Genomic DNA, 19,727 nt, shown 5'->3' on the forward strand with positions numbered 1-19,727 from the left:
TCATAAGGGCTGGGGTTGTGGCTCAGCGGTAGAGCGCTCGACTCACACGTGCGAGACCCTGGGTTTGATCCTCAGCACCACATAAAAATAAATAAGTGAAAAAAAGATATTGTGTCCAAGTACAACTAAAACGTTAAAAAATAAAATAAAATAAACAACTCATAAGTTTTAAGTTGCACATAATTCTGAGTAGTGTGATGAAATCTCATGCTGTCCTGGCCAGGGTGTGAATCAACTCTGCCCAGTGTATCCACACTGTGTATGCTACCCTCCTATAAGTCATTTAGTAGCCACCTTGGTAATCAGATCAACCATTGCATTATCAAAAAAGCTTGTGTTCCAGCACAATTATTTCACTTAGTAATGGCCCTGTAGCATGAGAGTAGTGATGCTGGGGATTTGGATATGCCAAAGAGAAGCTGCAAAGTGCTTCCTGCTCTGTCTACTTAATGACCTCATTGGCATCCTAGGTCAGAACCATCTTCCTGTGTTCACACCAACATCCCAGACTAGAGAATTTCAACTTTGTCTCCAGCCCTGACCTGACTGAACTGTCCATTCCCAAAGACAATGAGAAAGAGCCTGTCGTGAAGCCTGGGAAGAGGACACAGCCCTAGAAACAGGGAAGAGCAGTTGCAAAGGCCCTGGGCCTGGAGAGAGGCTGTTGAAGGACAGATGTCAACCTGTGCAGCTGGAGTACAGTGGTGCATCTGCTAGGAGCAAGGTCTCTGTGACTGCTGTGTCCGGATCTGGCACGCAGCCGCACTTAGCAAACGTTACAATTGTTACAGCGGTGTCCTAAAAGGTGGGCGCCACGGTAGCTGCCCGGAGGATGAAACTTGGGAAGTCCCCTGGCCTTCAGATGTGGCCACAGTGCACACAGCTGCCGTGGGAACCTCTCCCGGGCCTGGTTCAGGAAGGCCCCGTCGCGGAAGCCAACTATTCACAGCGTCACCTTCCTCAGTTCCTCCAGCACAGACCTGGGGTCACCCACCTGCCAGGAAGACGGCTAGAGAGTCATCACCCTTTCCCGCTCTCCCAAGAACCCCCTGCCAGATGACAGCTGACTTTCTTACACAATAGCAGTGTTCGGGAAAGGAATCAGCAAAAACAGACCATTCAAAACCCATTCAAAATATGACACGTATCAGACCTATTTTATATACTGCAATGACCGCTGCTAAGGCAGGCTTCCTAAAGAGTGGACGCCATTTATGTTCCAGTGGGTGTTTGTGCCAACCAGGGGTAGCTAACCCTGAGGCAGGGGGCAGAGACATTTAGACCAGGCTCCGTTGGGAAGCACCACCAGCCCTGAGCATCTGGCCTACAGTGGCTCAGGTGGATGAAAAGACTTGCCTGCAGTTGCATGTAACTCAGTAAGGAGGTGGAATCCCACTTCCCCAGGCCTGGACTTGGCTTAACTAAGAGAACATGGTGGGCTATGAGTGACAATCTGGGAGATGGGATGAATGAGGAGATTGACAGGTAGATGTAATAATAGAATCAAAGCTATATTAGATAGATGATAAAGTAATGGATGGATGGGTAGATGGATGGATGGATGGATAGAGTGTTAAAGGAATGGATGGGTGGATGGATGGATGGATGAATGGGGTGTGTGGGTGTGTGGATGGTTGGATGAAAGGATGAATGGATGGATGGATAAATGGATGGATGGTTGAATAGATGAGTAGATGGATAGGTGGGTCAATGGATGGATGGATAGAGTGGATAGATGATGGGTGGGTAGGGAATGGATCTATAAATTAATGTACAGATAGACAGTGCTATAATGGTAGGTATATAGATGTAGGCATATATGTGTGCCTAGATAGATGTGGGTATGTGTCTCTATACATTTATATGCCTACCTATCTCTGCCTGTCCTCTGTTTCTCCGGATCATAGGTGTGTAGACATAGCACCTGTCCCTGTGCCTACCTATGTCTACATGCTGTGTCTTTGTGTCTCTGTATCTTTGCATGCGTGTGCATATGTGTGTGCACGTTCACACACACTTGGAAGCTGACTTCCTCGGCTCAAGGCCCCAGCCTCCAGCAGCCTCGTGCCATCTGTCTACAGCCTCCCTTCCGTCCTCGCACCTCCTTCTCTGACTCCAACCCCCCTACCTCCTTCATTGACCACTGGACCTTTATTGGTCCATCTTATTGTGAGGCATCTGTCCAGCTTTGTGTACCCACGTCACTTTTTAATGACTCTGGATTCCCCCTGGCCTGATGGACTCCCTGAAGCTGCTGACAACCTGCGCCCGCACCCTTGTCAGCTGGAGAAGCACCCCTGTCCTGGTGTGCACTGTGTCTCATAGCAAGGGGCGCGGCCCTGGCCTCCACCCACTAGAGGTCAGCAGCACCCAACAGGTAGGGACAACCAGAAAGAATTCCAGGCCTGGATCAGTGTCGCTGGGAGGCACCGTCACGCCCAGAGAGAACAACCCAGCCTGGGTTCAGATCCTGAGCCCTGGCCCTCCTGGGATCTAAAATGGGGACACTGTTGACACTGGCCCTCTGGGTTGTGCTGAGGATTCTGTACCGTAACCTCCAGGTAACACTGCTATGGGACAGATAGACTGCTCTTGTCTGCTTAGCCCCCTCCTCGTGCACAGGGACCCGTCCCAAGAGTCCTGAGGGACGTCTGCATGCCCAAAATCACGATGACACCAAATCCCATAGGGACTGTGTATGCACAGACCTGAGAGGGGGCGTGGCAAGAGATGCTCAATAGCAATAGAGAACACAACAATTACAACACTATGTCGTGATAAAAGTTATGTACAATTTAGATATTGCTTGTTCCTGGAAGTTTCCGTCTCATATTTTCAGACTGGGGTTGACTGCAAAGCAACTCGGGGTGTGGAAAGCAGAACAGCAGACCACGAGGGACCACCCCACGATCGTCCAGTTTCCTGTCTGAATGTTGGCGGGGGGTTATGGCGCTCAATTCGGCTGCCGGCAGAAACTGCCCAGGGCACCCCGTCACTGAGGTCCCAGCGCCCCCCCCTCGGGGAGCCAGGAGCCCCTTCCAAGGACACCATTCTTTTCCAGACAGCCCTGGATGCCTGTGGGGACGGCCGGGGGGCAAGGGGCAGCCCAAACCTGCCAGGAGGACTTTCCTGCTCTGCATCCTGGTTCTTGAGGCTTTGGCTCTGAGGGAGGCTGTGAGGCTGAGTCGAGGCTGGTTGCTGAGAGAGGGAGGCCAGGCTGGTCAGACTCTGCTTGGGGTGGACAGCATCCAGACACCCCTGGGACCAGGCTCACAGCTCTGAAGGTCCACAGGGCATCTCATGTGGCTGCACTCGGGTGCACACACAGGCATGTTAGGGACACGTGCATGTTCATATGGGCACATCCAAGGACATGCTCAAACATGCATTCACACGGGAGGGAGCACACACCAAAGAATGCACTGAACCCTTCCTGTGTACATACACACGCAGACACGCGCTGCACACTGGAGTCGAATACTCACACAATACGCACAGCTGAGCCCTGATGCGCTCACGTGGGAGCCACAGGCTGCCCAGGTACATGTGTGTGCTCACTTGGGCTGACATGCATATGTGTGCACTCAAGTGTGCATCTCCTGGCACACACAGGGTGCTCAGACCCACCATGGACAAGCTGGGTGGTCCTCTTGGCTCATGCCTCTGTCCCCACCGCCCGGCTGCACACCCTTGTGGGGTGTCTGTGAGCACCTCATGTATCCCTGGAAGGTGACCCAGGTGGGGCTAGAGGCAGGAGCACTGCCCTCTGGGGTGCACTCAAACCAGCGAGGGGCCCAGCATCTCAATCCAGCCTCCCACCGACCTGAAGTGGCCAGGAGAACCTAGAGGATGCTGGCTCTCCAGGCTGCCCTGGGCTGGGGGCCAGGCACGGGGCAGCTTGAACCTGCTCTGTGGGCAGGGCGGATGGCGCTGGGACTTCCACAGGCGGAGGCACAGCCCGTAGGTTGCACCCCACACACACACTTGGTCCAGGTGCCCCAAGCCCGGGTCCTCCAGTCCCCACCACGGATCTGGACCTCCTGAGCCCTCACCCGCGGGCACCTGGCGGGGCCTGAGTCCCCGACAGCTTGGGAAGAGAGGGCCCGTGGCTATGACCCCTGGCCTGCTTGCTGGACACCCTGCCCTTCCTCCCGGGTTCCCAGAGGCTCTGGCGGGGTCCCCTGGAGGAAGAGGAAGAGCGTCAGCCCAGGGCATCCTCTGCCCTTCTGCCAGTGCTGGGCTGGAGGACCCGGTCCCCGGCCTCCTCCTTCCAGGATGGCCAGGGGAGTGGCTGGGAAATTCAAGGCTCAGGAAACGCAGATGGCGGAAAGGGAGTAGGGATGCTACTCCCACCCATGGCGGGAACGGAGGCCACAGGTCCACACTGCTGAGCCTCGAACCTCCCCAGGCTGCGTCCCTGGAGAACCAGCCGAGAACCAAGCAGCTCCCTTGCTGTCCACACCCCGATCTACACAGTCAGGCTCATTCTGCCTCTGAATCCCCCTGCAAGCCACCCGCTTCCCTCTCCCCGATGCCTGGGCCATGTCCTGTTCCCCTGAGTGACAACAGTACCACCTCTCCAGCCTCCAGGATTCACCCCCTGTTCATCGTCCTCATGCCCAACCAGAGGGAGCCTTCTACTACCAACACCCAACCCTGCCACCCCTCTGCATAAAGCCCTCCGTGGCTCCCCGCTGCCCTTAGGATAAACCTAAAACTCTTGCCAAACCCGTGTCTTCAGACCCCACACACCATGGCCTCGCACTTTAGCTTCCTCCAATCTGGCCTGTCCCTGTCAGGGCTCCCCTGTGGCCCTGTGCCTGTCATGTGGTCCTCCTGCTCATTCTTCTGCCCAGTGTCTGCTGGGCATGGCTTCCTGACGAAGCCTCCTGCACTCCCACGTCTGGAGCCAGGACTGCTCACCAGCTGCCCCTGTCTGTCATCTCAGTAGACTCAAGCCCCCCACCTGGCACCCAGCTGGTGGACATAGACGGTCAGCAGATAAGAGCCGAGTCCTGTTAGGGGCAGTGGGTCGAAGTCTGACGGTTGGGAGTGACAACATGCTGGTCCACCACTGCTCCATGGTGGGGGGGCAGCAGGGACCACCAAGGACTTACCTGTAGCCCTTCACAGCTCACCTGGAGGTGGACACAGGTGGCCCGCCCTCTGCCCTCTTGTTTGAGACAAATTTCATGAGCTGGAAGAAACATGAAGTAAGTGGTGCAGGCTCAGAAATTGCCTCCTCTGTCCCTCACCACAGACGCTGGAAAGCCGGGGTTATGGAAGCCGAGAGTAGGGAGGGCAGGGGACAGGGGAGACTGGATATGGCCACCCAATCCTGCAGAGGGGAGGGGGCGCTCTAGTGCCCTGTGACACAGGGATGGCTATAGTCAGCAACCACTTATTGCATAGTTTATAAATAATTTGAACAGAGGAGTTTGAAGGTTCCCAATGCCAAGAAATGATCAACTGTTAAGGAGACGGAAGTGCTGCCCCCCATCTGACCATCGTACATTAAACACATGTGTTCCACGACCACACTGCACCACAGAAACATCGGCGATTAGCAGGCATCAGGGAAAATGTTTTGACTAAAAACAAAAAAAAAAAAAAAACTTTTTCAATAGTGCCCAGGATAGAATTAAGGTCTAGAGGTGCAAAGCTGGACTCCCTCTGGTCAGGAGCATGCGTGACCCAGGTGTCGGGAGCTCACTGTCCCTAGTTGCTGGGTGAACCTGACTTCGTAGAAGCCTGCCCTGCCTCTCTCTGTACCCCCAGCATCTGAGGAGGCCCCTGCCCCTCCCCAGATGACCTGGAGAGGGAGCCTTGGCTGAGGAAGCAGCCCCCCAGCTGGGGTCTGAGAGTGCAAGTTGCAGCTCAGGGACCCCGGAGCTCAGTGACCCCTGGGGCTGAAGATCCGAATAGCAGTGAGAAGGCAGTGACGGGCGCTGGACCTGGTGGCAGGCACCTGTCACCAGCCGCTGGGGAGGCTGAGGCAGGAGGATGGCCTGAGCCCAGAAGTCTGAGGCCAGCCTGAGCAGCATAGCGAGACCCCGTCTCAAAAAAAGGAAAAAAAAAAAAATGCAGTGGCCGGAAGGAAGCGGTGGGCGTGGCCCCGTGTGCCGCGCGGTCCTCCACAGGGACCGTGGCGGGCAGGTGTCCACTTCCCCAGCCTCGAGACTCCGGCCGAGCAGGGACGGTCGGGGAGCAGCACAGGTGCGGGGTCTGGTCCGGCGGCTTGACCGACAGCTGCCCCAAGCTCCCTCCCTCAACACACCCATCCCAGGCAGGTGTCTGGGTCTGCCCGCGGCCGCTGGGCGCTGGGCACCAGAGTCTTGCTCCCACCTCTGATTCCTCTTCTGCAAAGTGGACCCGAGAGCGCCCCCTCCCGGCAGGACCGAGATGACACACACCACGGAAAGCGCCAGGGAGCGGCCACCCGTCTCAGTGGCCAGCCCCGGAAGCTGCTCTGGGTCACATCTCCCCACTGGAAATACGCGAGGCAGCGACGCTGTCGTCGGTGAACGTGTCGCTGCGAGGACACTGAGTTCTCGGTTATATTAAGATGCGGTTTTCCGGTGGAGGCCCCGAAGTCCCTTGTGGTTTCTCTGGGAATCCAGCAGCAGGGGAGGGCAGGTCCCCAGAGAAGAGTGGCCCCAAGGAAGGGCCCAGCAGCCCCCAGCCCCTGTCAGTCCCTGAACGGGGAAACCAGGCCCTGAGGGCTCAGAGTTCACCACAAAGGGCCACTAAGCAGGGTGGCACACGTGGCAAATAAAAACACACGTCCAGTTCCTGTGTTTCATCAGGCGACCCCATCCCTGAGACCTCCCCCTGTCCAGATAAGTGATGTCTCCTGCATAGATGTAGGTCTGTTGTTCTAATGTGGGTGGTGCAGCTTCATTTTTAAAAGGCAAATGATTTAATGACATCATGGATTTAACTAGTGCACGCGTGTGCGGACACACACACATACTCACACTCTAAGTGAAGTACTTGAAAGAAGAACAGAAGAATACCCCAGCAGAGGGGACCTCAAGTGCATAGGCCCTGGGGCTGCAAAGAGGCTGGCAGAAGAAGCCATGGGAAGAACTGGCCGGTGCCTGCAGCAAGAGAGATACTGTTCTGAGCCCTTCCACTGCTCCTCTCCTCTAATCCTATGAGATGGGAATTCTGCCTCAATCAAAGGAAGAAACTCAGCAGGTAACTGCTTCCGCACCAGAGTCACACAACACATGACTGGCAGAAGCAGGGGTTGAGCCTAGAGCCCCACACTCCTGCGCCCTGCAGACGGGCAGGGGTGTTGACTGATGCTCTAAAGGGAGACACTGTTACTGAACACAAGGAGAAGCTGTTACCTATCAGAATGGCTAAACTAGTAAATGATAGTACTAAGTGGTGACAAAGACACAGAGAATGGGAACTGTCCAATATTGCTGGTGGGGATGCTAAATCATGCTACCACTTTGGAACACAGTTAAATGTTTCTTTGTTCTTTCTTTTTTGGAGGGGTGGTGCTGGGGATGAACCCTTGTGCCAGGCACATGCTGTACCACGGAGCGACATCCCAGCCCCTTAAATGTTTCTTACAAAGCAAAATGTACATTTGCCACAGAATCTAACAATCCTACTCTTATGTATTTTCCCAAAATAAATGAAAACGTACATTCACATGAGAGACTCAACCAAGACGTTCTAGAGGGGTCATTCATACCTAGATAGGATTTAAATGGCGTTCAGCGGGTGAGAGCATAAGGCAGCAGTGGTACACCACATGATGGAGTACTACGCAACAAGGGCTCAAAAGGAACCACTGGCCTGCAGAGCCGTGTCTCGTGTGTGCTGCGTGAAAGGAGCCAGATGAAAGGCCAAAAGACGGTAGGATTCCATTTACATTCTGTTCTCAAAAAGGCAAAAACACGGGGACAGAGAGTAAAAATGTGACTGGCAGGAGTAGGGAAAGATGGCCACACAGGACAGGAGAGACTCTCGGGGTCAGTAGAATTGTTCCATGTTTTTATTGGGATGGTGGTTACGGGACTGTGTGGATTAATCCAAACTCACAGAAATGTGCGCTAGAAAGATTGAATTTTACGATGTGTACATCCTGATCTCAATTATAAAAATTCAACAGAAGGGGAAGCTCTATGCTCAGAAAATGAGAGCCTTCTGGGTGTATTCCTCCCTCATGGGTCTTACATGGAATGGGATGAAGAAACTCAGAATGAAGTCTCTTCACACCAGATGACCCAGAGCAGAGGGACCCCCTTAGATAGGACATCATGGGTACATTAAACTGGCAGAATTTCAAGTGAACTTTCTAATTTCCAATACAATGTCCACTATAACAAGATGACAACCAGATACACGTTGTCTCTTTTTCTTTGTGATTGTGACTGTCACCTTCTTTGGTGTGAATGGTGCGTTGTACTCGGACCTCCTGAGACTACATTGAACACATTCTGTGACTCTCAAAATAGTGCTCATCATAGATGTGCTCGTTGGTATCCTTTCTCGGTTTTCTACTGATGTTGCCTTTTTCTTATCAAATGTGTGGAAACTCTTTACATAGAAAGGTACCAACCGTTCTCAGACAACCAACTTCTCTTTGCTTATTTTTTATAGTATTTTTCTCTATAATACTATTTTCCCTAATCATTTATAAGATTATTTCCCTAAGTTATTGTGTGGGTGTATGAGTAGGTATGTGTACACACTGCACACACATACTAACTTGGCCAAATTAGATGGTTATATTGTGTGCATGTTCAAACATGTAACAATAAATCCCACCATTATATACAACTATAGTGCACCAGTTAAGAACAGGGGAAAAGATCATATAGTTGTTTTTTTTTTTTTTTTAATGTGTATTTCTGTATTTTCATTCGTGGCTTCTGGGTTTTCTTAGTTTTTTTAAAAAAAGCATGTTTTCAACTCTAAGTTATAAAAATAGCCTTGTAAATTCCTTGTGAGATCTGTATTGGTTTATTTTACATATTTTATCTTTAACCCATTTGGAAATTTGGGGGGTTTTCCCTCCACAGCACAGAATTTTTCACTCTAACGCGTCTCCATCAAAAGCGGGAGAAGTGAGGGTGGACCCAGAGCCCCCTGGGCCTGGCTACTCAGGCCACCCCTGGCCCCAAGGCCTGGGGTTTCCATTCCCAGCGGGTTTTCGGCTTCTCTCTGGTCTTAGCGGGTGGGAGCGAAGCCACGGGAAAGTGCTGCTCTCTAGTGGCCACATCGGTGATAGCAGTTAGGAGCCGAAGGGAAAGCCATCCTCTAAGTCTTAAAAGGAGGACGAAAGCAGGAACCTAAAGACAGGGGTACACCCGTGTCCTCAGGAGAAAGACTCACTACAGCCTAAGGGTCAAAAGAACCCAGTTGTCCCTCAGAGGACTCATGGATGATGGGGTCCATCTGTGCAGTGGAATACCACCCAGCCAGGAAAAGGAAGTTCTGATTTGCTGTCCTGAAGGGTGCACCTGGAGGTCGCTGTGTGCAGTGATGTGAGCCGGACACACAGGAGGACTGCAGGTCCACCCACAGGAGGACCCTGGAGCCTCAGATCCAGAGACAGGAAGCAGCCTGGTGGGAGCCTGGGATGGGAGGGCCCGGGGTCGGGTTGGAGGGGTCAGAGCTCCTGCTTGGGAAGATGAGGAGGTTCTGGAGCTGGGGAGGGGAGGCTGCAGAGCCATGGGAGTGGGCCAAAGCCACTGCACCGTGAACCTAGAAATGGTTAAAAAGGCGGGTTTCACCACCCACACAAGCAAGATGGCAGCAGGCAGAGGACCTTGCTTGGAGGTGGCACAGTGTGGTGAAGGGGTGTGGAAGGGACCCGGTGTGTGTGGCTGAGGGGATGATCCTGGATTCAGCCTCCAGGAGGCTGGTGGAGATGCCACCATGGTCAACGGAGCAGGGGACAGAAGCCAGGGAACGGGGGTGGGGTGTGTCGGCAGGGAGCACGGCCAGCTCTCCCTGCAGTCCTGTGCTGCCCTCTGTGCTGGCCCCAGCCATGCTGGCCTCCTGTGGCTCACCCACTCGGACTTGCCTCCCAGCCTTTGCCCTGGCAGTGCCTGCCACCGGCTCGCCTTTCCCCCAGATCTTGATTCACATGGTCCAAGACCTCAGCTCGAATGGCCTTCCCTGACCTTGTGACGGGAGCAACAGCCTCCCCCAACCAGCCCGCCGCTTCTCGCTGTTTACTTCCTGTCGCACCAACTCATGCCATCTAAATTTACCTCCTGGGCCGTTTCCTGGTTCACGCTCTCCTCCTCCACTGCACCGTGAGCTCCTCCGGGGCAACAGGCATGTCTGACTTGTTTGCCAGACCGTGCCAGGCATGCAGTGGGCACTCAATAAATGTGTGTGTGGCATTAAAAGAAACAACCCATTGATTATGGAATGCATGCTTGCAAATTTGTGCCATTCTGTGTCCCCTCCTGTCCCATGCGGGTCTTGGTTCTGTTCCTGGGGATGGCCCTGTGCAGGTCTCTGAGGACAAGCTGGAAGTTCTGTCAGAACAACCCAACTCTTAGATATAACCAGAATGCACTGGTGAAAGAAGTGGCTGTCCCACCTGCAGGAAGGCCGGGAAGTTCCGCCGCCCTCAGAACCCTCTGGAAGCTCCTGATCCTGCTCAGCTAACCGAGGTCTCCAGGGCTTCCTCTTGAAGATTGATGACTTTAGGTCCATTTAAACATGTCTGCCGCTCTACACAGGTCCAGGGAGAAGATTCTCTACTAACATCTCAAGAGTTTAAAAATAAGGTCCAATTGATGTCACCACCGCCCTATTTTTTTTGTCCTGAATTAAATGATATAAAAGTTAAAAAAAAAAAATCTGGGTCTCTGTTTGTGTCGAAAGGCTTCCGAGTCCTGGTGTTTGTGACTTTGGGGGGGGTCACATGACAGCCAGTGTGTAAGCCAGTGTCTCCACGGGTGTTGCAGGTGCCCAGATTCCCCGTGTATGTGTGTGTGTGTGTGTGTTCGAGTCTACTCGTGTATGTACGGGACATTCACTATGTGTGTCTTCCTGTTCATCCTGTGTCCAGGTGCTGGTGTGTGCTCAGGTGTGAACTTGTGCCTGTGGACGCTCACGTCTGTGTTTGAGTCGCCTGTGGGCCCCGCTCTGCTGTATCACATTTCTAGGGCCCATGGGCCTGCTGCACCTGTGTGTGTGCATGTGCGTGCACTTACGTGTGCCTCTGTGCACCCTGGGCCTGTGTGTGACCTCGTGTGCTCACGAGTGACTCTCCGTGTCCCAAGTCCACATGTGCCCGCCTAGGTGCAGTGCTGTGCTGCTCAGCTCTATCGGGCGGCTCTCAGATGGCGGTGTGGCTGAGAGTGTGTGACTTCCCACCAGTTCCCATGGTGTGAATGCTCCCATCCTGGCCGATCTCACACCACCCGTGTGGGTCATTGAACGCGGGACAGTAGCACAGACTGAGCAGCGCTGGTACCACACAGGCCCCGTGAGCACACTGAGCCTCAAAAAGCACATGAAACCAGAAAAATGCAGGAAAAAATCAGGAAGTGATTTTGCCACAATTTTTATTGTGGCAAAATAAATATTGGTAAAATTTACCAGTGACCATTTTTAGTTTATCGGCATTAATACCTGATGATGAATGCACGATGAATTTTTTTACCCCTTCACTTATTTTATTAAATATTGCACATTATAAATAAAAAATATACAATGTATACAAGGTAATTTTTTTATGGCACTGGGGATGGACCCTGTGTGCGACACCTGTCCACCCATGCTAGGCAAGCGCTAACCACTTAGCCACCCTGGGCCTGGCGTGATGTTCCGCTGTGTGTGACCATCCACAAACGTGAGTCAAGGAATCTCCAGGGTCCATGTCCCCAGGGTGCATCCTGCACCTGCCTTTGTGTCTCGTCTCTGGCATCGTAGTCCTTGCCTGTGTCCCCTGAGCATGCATGGGACTCCACACAGCTCCACGCACAGTGCTGTGTCCACAGCCTGTGTGTGACACCTGTCCACCCAGGCCTCTGCTTCACACTGCCATCTGCATACACTGTGCTGGGGGGGCCGTGTGAGAGAGTGTGAGCACCTCCCCTGACTCCACCCTCAGTGACTCAGTGAGGTCACACGGGTGGGCAGTGTCAGCCATGGCCAGGGTACTTACCCACAAATGCTACAACCCACAGAGGCGGTGGTGAGCCCTTCCCAGCACACCCTGTGGACACATGCGTCTCCCTCCCGTGTGTTCCCATGTGTGTTGAGTGCTGGTCTCTGTGGAGACACGTGATGCCTTGCACCCATGTGCCCGGGTGAGGCCCCCACACCCCGTTCCTCTTGAGCAGTTGGTTATGCAGGAAGCTGTGGGGGAGGGGAGGGGAGGGTGCTGAGCCTCCCAGGTCCTGCTCCACCTCCCACACCTGCCTGTGCGGGGCTGGGGGAGGGGAGGGCTCGTGCTCCTCCAGCCCCTGCTCTCTGCCCTCTTCCCAGACCCCTGGTCTGCCCACAGCTGGGGCCGGCGGTTGAGGAAGGGGAAGTTGGGGCAGAGTTGTATCATCCTGTGGCTTGCGCCAGGCTCTGGGGCCAACTCCCCTGCGCTGGCTGGACACCCTGGCCACGGGTGGTGTGGGCTGCAGGAGCTGGTAGCCAGGCTGGGTACCCACCTCACCGAGAACCAGGCGCCCCCTGGTAAGTAACCTCCCAGACAGCGGGGTCAGATGGCCCCAGGGGACAGCAGCAGGGGACCTGGAGACCTGCAGGGTAGCAGGCAGATGGACCGGGCATCACAGTCCAGCCACCTACTTCCTAAGAGGGTGGGGAGGCTGTCCACCCATTCTAGAGGGGTCTGTGGCCAGAAGAGGTGACGGGGCTGCTGGGGTCCATGGGGAGCCACGGGGTAAGGGGAGAATGAGGCCCAGCAGCCCAGGAGTGCGTGGGGACAGGGGATGGAATGAATGGGGATCGGAGGACCCTGTGGCAGTCGCCAGTCATCCACTGTTCAATCTGCAGATTCTGGGTCCCCCATGGGCCTCCCTGAAACTAGCTCTAAAGGGGACTTGGGGAATCCAACTTGCAAGACAAACTCTCCCTTGAGAGTGCCATCCAGGCACCGGCCAGAGAAGGGCTTCTCCCCATCTTCCCAGATCGCCAGAGGAGGACCACCCTCTCCCCGGCAGCCGAGGGGGGCCTCTCCCTGGGGAGACACCCCTGTTGGCCACCTTGGGGCACCTCCCATACCAGCTGCCGGGGAGGGGCGAGGCAGCGGGCTGTGGTCTGCACGGGCACGCCCTCTTCTCAGCTTCCTCCCAGCCCCGATGCCGCAGGGAAGGGCCCACTGGGGTCCCAGGATGTGGCCTCTGAGCCAGGAGGAGGCGAATTTGGAGCTGACCGCTGGGACTGGGAAGGAAGGAACTGGTGGGTTTCGCAGGGGCCATTCAAATGTCTACAGAACCTGTGGTTCTGAAGAAAGGGCTCGACACCCAAGGGCAGTCAAGAGAGGGCTGTCTCCACGCTGAGTTCCCTTGGGGTGACTGTGAGTCCCTCTAGGAGAACTTCCGGAAAAGGCAGCCTTTTCATGAAGAACCAGCAGAACGCTGATCACAAACCCTTCAGCGTGACTGTGGGGGCTGTCTCCACCCTGCTGCCCCCAGCTCCTACACAGGGCTGGACACATGCTGGTGCTCGGTCCAGCTGTTGTCAATACTATGATGACTGCTGGGCAGACGTGGGTTCAAATCCTGACTTCCCTGCCTCTGTGTGTTCACCAGCAAGTTGGCTTAACCTTGCTGGGCTTCAATTGCTCATCCATGAACCGGCGGCCGTGGGGTCTTGCGTGTGAGATCTTAGTGCAGTGCCTGACAAGCCACAGTGGCTCATCTTCCCCTTTATAATCTGTTCTTGCACCAGAGCCTTGGGCCTGGGCGGTACCCACCCATGTGACTGACACCTGTGTGTCATCAGAAACTTTGTGTTGTACTCAAGAAAGACCCGAGACTGGTCCCAATCTCAAAGCAAGTCCCGTGGTCCCTTTAGCCACAGCTACACCCTTTGTGGTTTCCTTTACCCAGTCAACTGCAGTCTCAAAATACTACATTTCACAAATGCTGTAAGGGAGAGAGATCCCGTCTGCAAAACGGTCACTAGCCTATTGTGATAGTTGCTCCACTCTCAGTTCCTGTTGTTAATCTTTGTGCCTGATTTATAGATTAAACCTTGCCATAGGTGAGGGTGTTGGGGGGACAATGTGTGCAGGACTGGGTGCTGTCTGTGGTTTCCAGCAACCACGGGGGTCTTGAAGGCACCCCTGAAGATCAGGGGGACCGCTGTATCCCAGGGTGGGCTCCTTCAGGGTCCCATCTCCAAACAGGACGACCATCACCTCCGGGGACCCTGTTTGAGGGCGGCTCTTCCTTGGCGGGGTGAGGTTTGGCAGCCAGGGAAGCTGTACCGCCACGTGGGTCCATGGGAACAGACTTCGGGCCCCCAAAGGAGAAGCACCTTGAGTGAAGCACGGGACCAGGGGCAGCAGAGACCTTGGTGGAGCTGGTGCTGGGCCCTCGGATGTCTAAAAGGGGGACCTCGGGGATCCAACTTGCAATCCCCGGCAGGGCAGGGCGGGAGGTGCGGCCGCCCGAGGAGCGCCAGGGAAGGGCCCCGGGACAGGGCTGAGAGTGGGGTGCGGGTGCCTCGGGCCTCGGGGTCGCGTCTTCTTTCGGCTTCACCACGCTGGGAACGCGCGGGTGCAGAGGTGGCCGGCACTCTGCCACCCTGTTAGGTTTTGTAAAAGTCGATTCCGCCGTGGGCTCCCGTGAGCGCCTCCAGGCGGCTGGGCGGCGCCGGCGGGTTCCAGGGCCCGGGCCTCAGTGCGCAGGAGGAGCTCTGGGCTTCCACCACCAGGGGGCAGCACTGCGTGCATGGCCCCGGGTCCCGCGTACACGCCGCACACCACACACGCGCCACACTTGGGCACACACGAGAAACACACCTAGAAAGAGACTCACAAACCCAGGCAGACGCCAGAAACCCTCAGACAGCACCACACAGACCAGACACGGAGATGCATCCCAACAGATCCCAGGGACATCACACACACACACACACACACACACACAGTATCACAGACTTCCAAAACCACCTAGACGCTGACTACACTCCCATCTAGACAAGTTGACACCCAAGACTGGCAAGTAAACACTCACAAGCCCCAAAATATACCCTTTGTACACTGACATCAACGCACTGTCAAACAGAGACAGAGGCACACGCACTCTCACACACACACACACACACACACACACTCACACACACACACAGGCTGCCTACAGGACCCAGGCTGCACGTGTTCTCTCCTGATGATGTCTTGTCTGGCCAGGGCGAGACGCCCTGGGACTGGGTAATCGGGGTGCCCAGGGCTTGGCCCCCCAGAGCCTGGGGTCCCCTGGCCCCCCAGCTGGAAACCCGGCCCTCCTCCCCAGCCCCGGGCTCCCATCAGCTGATGCGTCTGGCAGACCCTGGCTGCAGTCTCCGCCCCTTGCTGGCAGCGGGTCCTGGCAGGGATTCCCAGCCCCACTCCCAGCTCCTCGCCGGGCTGCTCATCACTCTCACTCGGGCCCCATGGCAGGCGCCACGCTCAACCACTCCTGGCCGGCCTTCTCCAAGCTGTGGCTCAAGCGGTGGGCTTTCAAGAGAGGTAAGCGGCAGGCGGTGACCAGCGGGCACCATCCACTCAGGAAGGGACTCCGGGCGGCCGGCTCACAATCCCCTTTTTTTGGCTGGGGAACAGACACTGCCTGAGCCGCCCCAGATCCCATGACCCCCGATCGCCCGAGCTCTGGGAACATCACTGACCTGTGGGCCCCCGCTGGTCTCCGAGAAAGCGTCTCCCTGGGCTCCTCAAGGGACTTGTCCCTGGACCAGTAGTTTGCAAGACAGTCCACTCTCTGCACCTGGCTGCCGGACCCCCAGGGGCAGCTGGCTGACTTGCTGGGGGTCCCCTGCTGTGGGTTCCTGGACCCCTGCAGGACAGGAGGCCCAGGTGGCTGCTAAGCAGGAGGCTCAGTTTACCTGTGCAAGGACCAGAGAGGCCCTGAATCACATCCCCCAAGGCTCCGTGAACTGTTTTTGCAAAGACCTTTCTAACTCTCGGGGGAGTTTAGCTCTTGAGGGTACCCAGGTGGTGTCTGGGCCCCCCGAGATATGGGGGGACATTGTGATAGGAACTGGCCGTGCACCCATGGCCTCCAGATTTCCTCAGCCTCTGTGCCTCCACCCACCAACAGGAGCCCCTCCTGGTCAGGCCAGCTGCACGGCTCAGCCTCACCGAACCTGCCACCGCTGCCCACGTGAGCCAAGTCCTTGTTGGAGGTGGCTTGTGTTCTGTGAAGGAGGGGGTCAGCATGAGGCTCATTAGCTCATTCAACCCACAGACTCTCCCTGAAGGCCTATGGTGTACCAGACACTGTGCTGGGGTCAGGGAGCAGGTGAGAGTGTCAGGGGAACCAGAGGGTATGATTGGGGCTGGAAAGAAAGAGGGGAGCTGGGGAACCGGGAAGTAATAGAATCGTGGTCATAAAGGTAGAAATTACTGCCAGTTGTTGAGCCTTCATGAAGTTGAGCACAGAGAGGTTGAGTGACTTACTCAAAAGGTCACACAGCAAATACATGCTGGAGGAGCTAGAATTTGAAGCCAAGTTTGTTCTGGGGTCACCTTTGAGGTGGGTTCTGATCAGTAAATAAAGCAGCCAATGTGGGCGGCCCAAGCACCTGGGGAGGGTATAAAAATCCATCAGTGGACGCAATCCTGAAGAATCAGTGCATGAACCGGGGATGGCGGTGGTGTCTCCCTGTGACCTGGGTCCCCGTGGAGGTCTGTTGTGAATCCTTGTTGTTAATCTCTGCTCCTGGCCGGTGTCTTCCCCCCAGGCAGGTTGAGGCCGTGATTTACAGGCTGCCAGGTGGGGGAGTGAGCCATGGGGACTGACAGTGATTCTTACACCCTTTTATGGCTGATGCTGCCGGGGCTGGCGGAGGCTACCCTGGACCTGAACCCAGGCGGGTGGGCGGCCCCCTGGGGAGCAGCAAGGGGTGAGGGGGGCCGAGCGCGGCTGAGCCCCATCCCTGACTTTCCTCCCCCCCAGTGACTCTCCAAGCACCATCCCTTCCTCTGGAGGCCCTGAGAGGCAGAGCCATGGCCATGCTGTGCCCCTCGGAAGCTCTGCCATTGGCTGCCCGGGACTAAGGGGACTTGCCAGGGCAGCCGTGGGGTTGGCCCTGGAAGAGGGGACTGAGCCCTGTAGTGAGGGGCCCATTCTGACCACACGCTTCCCCCGCTCCCCAGGGAGTGCCTATGTAGTGCGGGTGTCCTGTAGGTCACCTGTGTCCTCCCCGCCTGGCTCCTCCCCTCTTCCTTCCATTTCTCCCCCTGCAACTCCTCAGAATGCCATCTTCGGAACGTAGCACATCACTGCCTCTGGACACAAACATTCCACCGTCCTCCAACGTGGACCCTCTGTCCACCCACCAGCCAGTCAAGCAGCCGACAAGTCACCCATCCGCCCACCCCAACCGGCCATCCAACCACCATCCTCCTATCCAGCTAGCCGGTTACCTGTCCATCCACCATCTAATCTAACCATTCATCCGTTCATCCATCCAACCAACCCTCCATCCATACAGCCATCCGTCCGTCCATCCAACCAACCCTCCATCCATATAGCCATCCGTCCGTCCATCCAACCAGCCAGCCAGCCCTCCAGCCAGCCAGTTAACCATCCATCCAACCAACCCTCCATCCATACAGCCATCCATCTGTCCATCCAACCAACCCTCCATCCATACAGCCATCCGTCCGTCCATCCAACCAGCCAGCCAGCCCTCCAGCCAGCCAGTTAACCATCCATCCAACGAACCCTCCATCCATACAGCCATCCGTCCGTCCATCCAACCAGCCAGCCAACCCTCCAGCCAGCCAGTTAACCATCCAACCATCCAACCATCCATCCATCGTCCATCGATCCATTCATCCACCCACATATCCATTCATCAACAAACCGGTGAGCACTGACCCTGCCCAGCCCGACACGGCCCAGGACAGGCTGGTGGGTGTGAGTCCTTGTTTTGAATTCAGAAATACCCGTGTTCAAACCCCAGCTCTGTCCTGTGCCAGTGTGGTGTGACCTTGGTAGAGTCAATGTACCTCTCCAAGCCTCCATTCCCCGCTCTATAAGTGAGGACTCCTGGGGACACTGGGGACAGGAGAATGAGAAGCACCTAGGCAGGCATCTAGGACGTGGTCCACACACACAAGAGTTTCCCGCTGGATGCCTGAGAACCCAGATTTGCTGAGCCGTGGTTTTGCAGAGCCCTGGTCCAGGAAGAGCAAACAACAACTCAGAGCAAGGCCAGGAGAACGCAGCGCCTCGGGCCGGGTCGCAGAATTGGAGTTCAGCTTCCGGCAGGAAGGGCAGGAAGGAGGCGGGAACAGGCCAGAGCCACAAGCAGAATGGGGAGCTGGGGACCCGTGAGGGAGGGGACTTGAGAGGGAAGGCTGCGGAGAGCGTTGAGTGTCATTCTAAGGAGACTGGTGCCTATGGGGGAGGGGCAGTAAAAGGACAGTGACCACCGAAGTGTCATGCTGGGAAGACACACCAGCCCTAAGACAGAGATGGACTGGACGGGAGAGACTGGTGGCTGAAGGTTAGCGGGTTGGCAATTGTTGGCGCTCAGCCTAGGACACTGGGGTCAGGGCTCAGCCCAGGACATGGGGACAAAGGTCCAACTATGAGAGGGGATGAAGACCAGTCTGTGACATCAGATCAGGGATCAACAGGTTAGGGGTCTGTTCATGACACTGGGATTGGGCTCATTCCTCAGATGAGGACCCAGTCTATGACACTGGGATGGGGGCTCAGTCAAAGACCCAGTCTATGACACTGGGAACAGGCTCAGTCCTCAAATAAGGACCCAGTCCATGACACTGGGATCTGAGCTCAGTCCATGACACTGGGATCAGGGCTCCCTTCTCAGATGAGGACCCAGTTTATGACACTGAGATGGGGGTTCAGTCAAAGACCCAGTCCATGACACTGGAATGGGGGCTCAGTCCTCAGATGAGGACCCAGTCCATGACACTGAGATTGGGCTGCGCTTGGGATGGCCGGGCAGTGATGGGGGTGGGCTACAGGGGACAAACCAGGAGCCTGGCAGAGTCTGTCCCCAGTATCCGGGCTCCATGTGTGACCTGAAGCTCAGGACCCAGTCTGTGTTGGGGTCCGGGTTCAGTGTGTGGCCCTGGATTGGAAGCTCCGTCTGTGACACCAGGGTTGGGGCTTGGCGTGTGACACCAGGATCTAGGCTCAACCTAACAGCAGGATGAGGCACGGACCGTGACACCAAGGTCAGGGCTCAGTCTGACACCAGGATGGGGCTCATCTGTGACTGGGAGTCAGTCTCTGAAACAGGATCAGGGCTGAGTGTGTCATCAGGTCAGACTCGGCTTGTCCCTGGGTCAGAAACGTCCACATAAAGACTGACCCAGCCCTGACCCCTGATCCTTGGCCTTGGATCCCAGAGCTTCAGGATTCACTAGCACAGGGCAGGAGGGTCTGTCTGTCCTCTGAAGGAGACCTCAGGCCTCCTCACAGGCCCGCCTGCTGGGGCAGGCAGACCCCACTGCCCCCTGCTGCCCCTGGGGTCTCCGGGTCCCCCAGGGCCCCCATCGGCCTCCAGGACGTACCCCTACG

General features: G+C 55.8%; 1 protein-coding gene across 1 annotated transcript in view; it reads left to right on the forward strand.

Annotated features, from left to right (window-relative positions):
* The first annotated feature begins 12,274 nt into the window (after nt 1-12,274).
* The window catches only part of Arhgef18 (Rho/Rac guanine nucleotide exchange factor 18), a 76,124-nt gene continuing 68,671 nt past the window's right edge, over nt 12,275-19,727 (forward strand). The window contains exon 1 of the mRNA XM_048812894.1: nt 12,275-12,299. Coding sequence (XP_048668851.1) covers nt 12,290-12,299 — 10 coding nt within the window. The 5' untranslated portion in view covers nt 12,275-12,289. The remainder of the gene's footprint in view (nt 12,300-19,727) is intronic.

This window comes from Marmota marmota, unplaced genomic scaffold (assembly GCF_001458135.2).
Source record: "Marmota marmota marmota unplaced genomic scaffold, marMar, whole genome shotgun sequence".
NCBI lineage: Eukaryota > Metazoa > Chordata > Mammalia > Rodentia > Sciuridae > Marmota > Marmota marmota.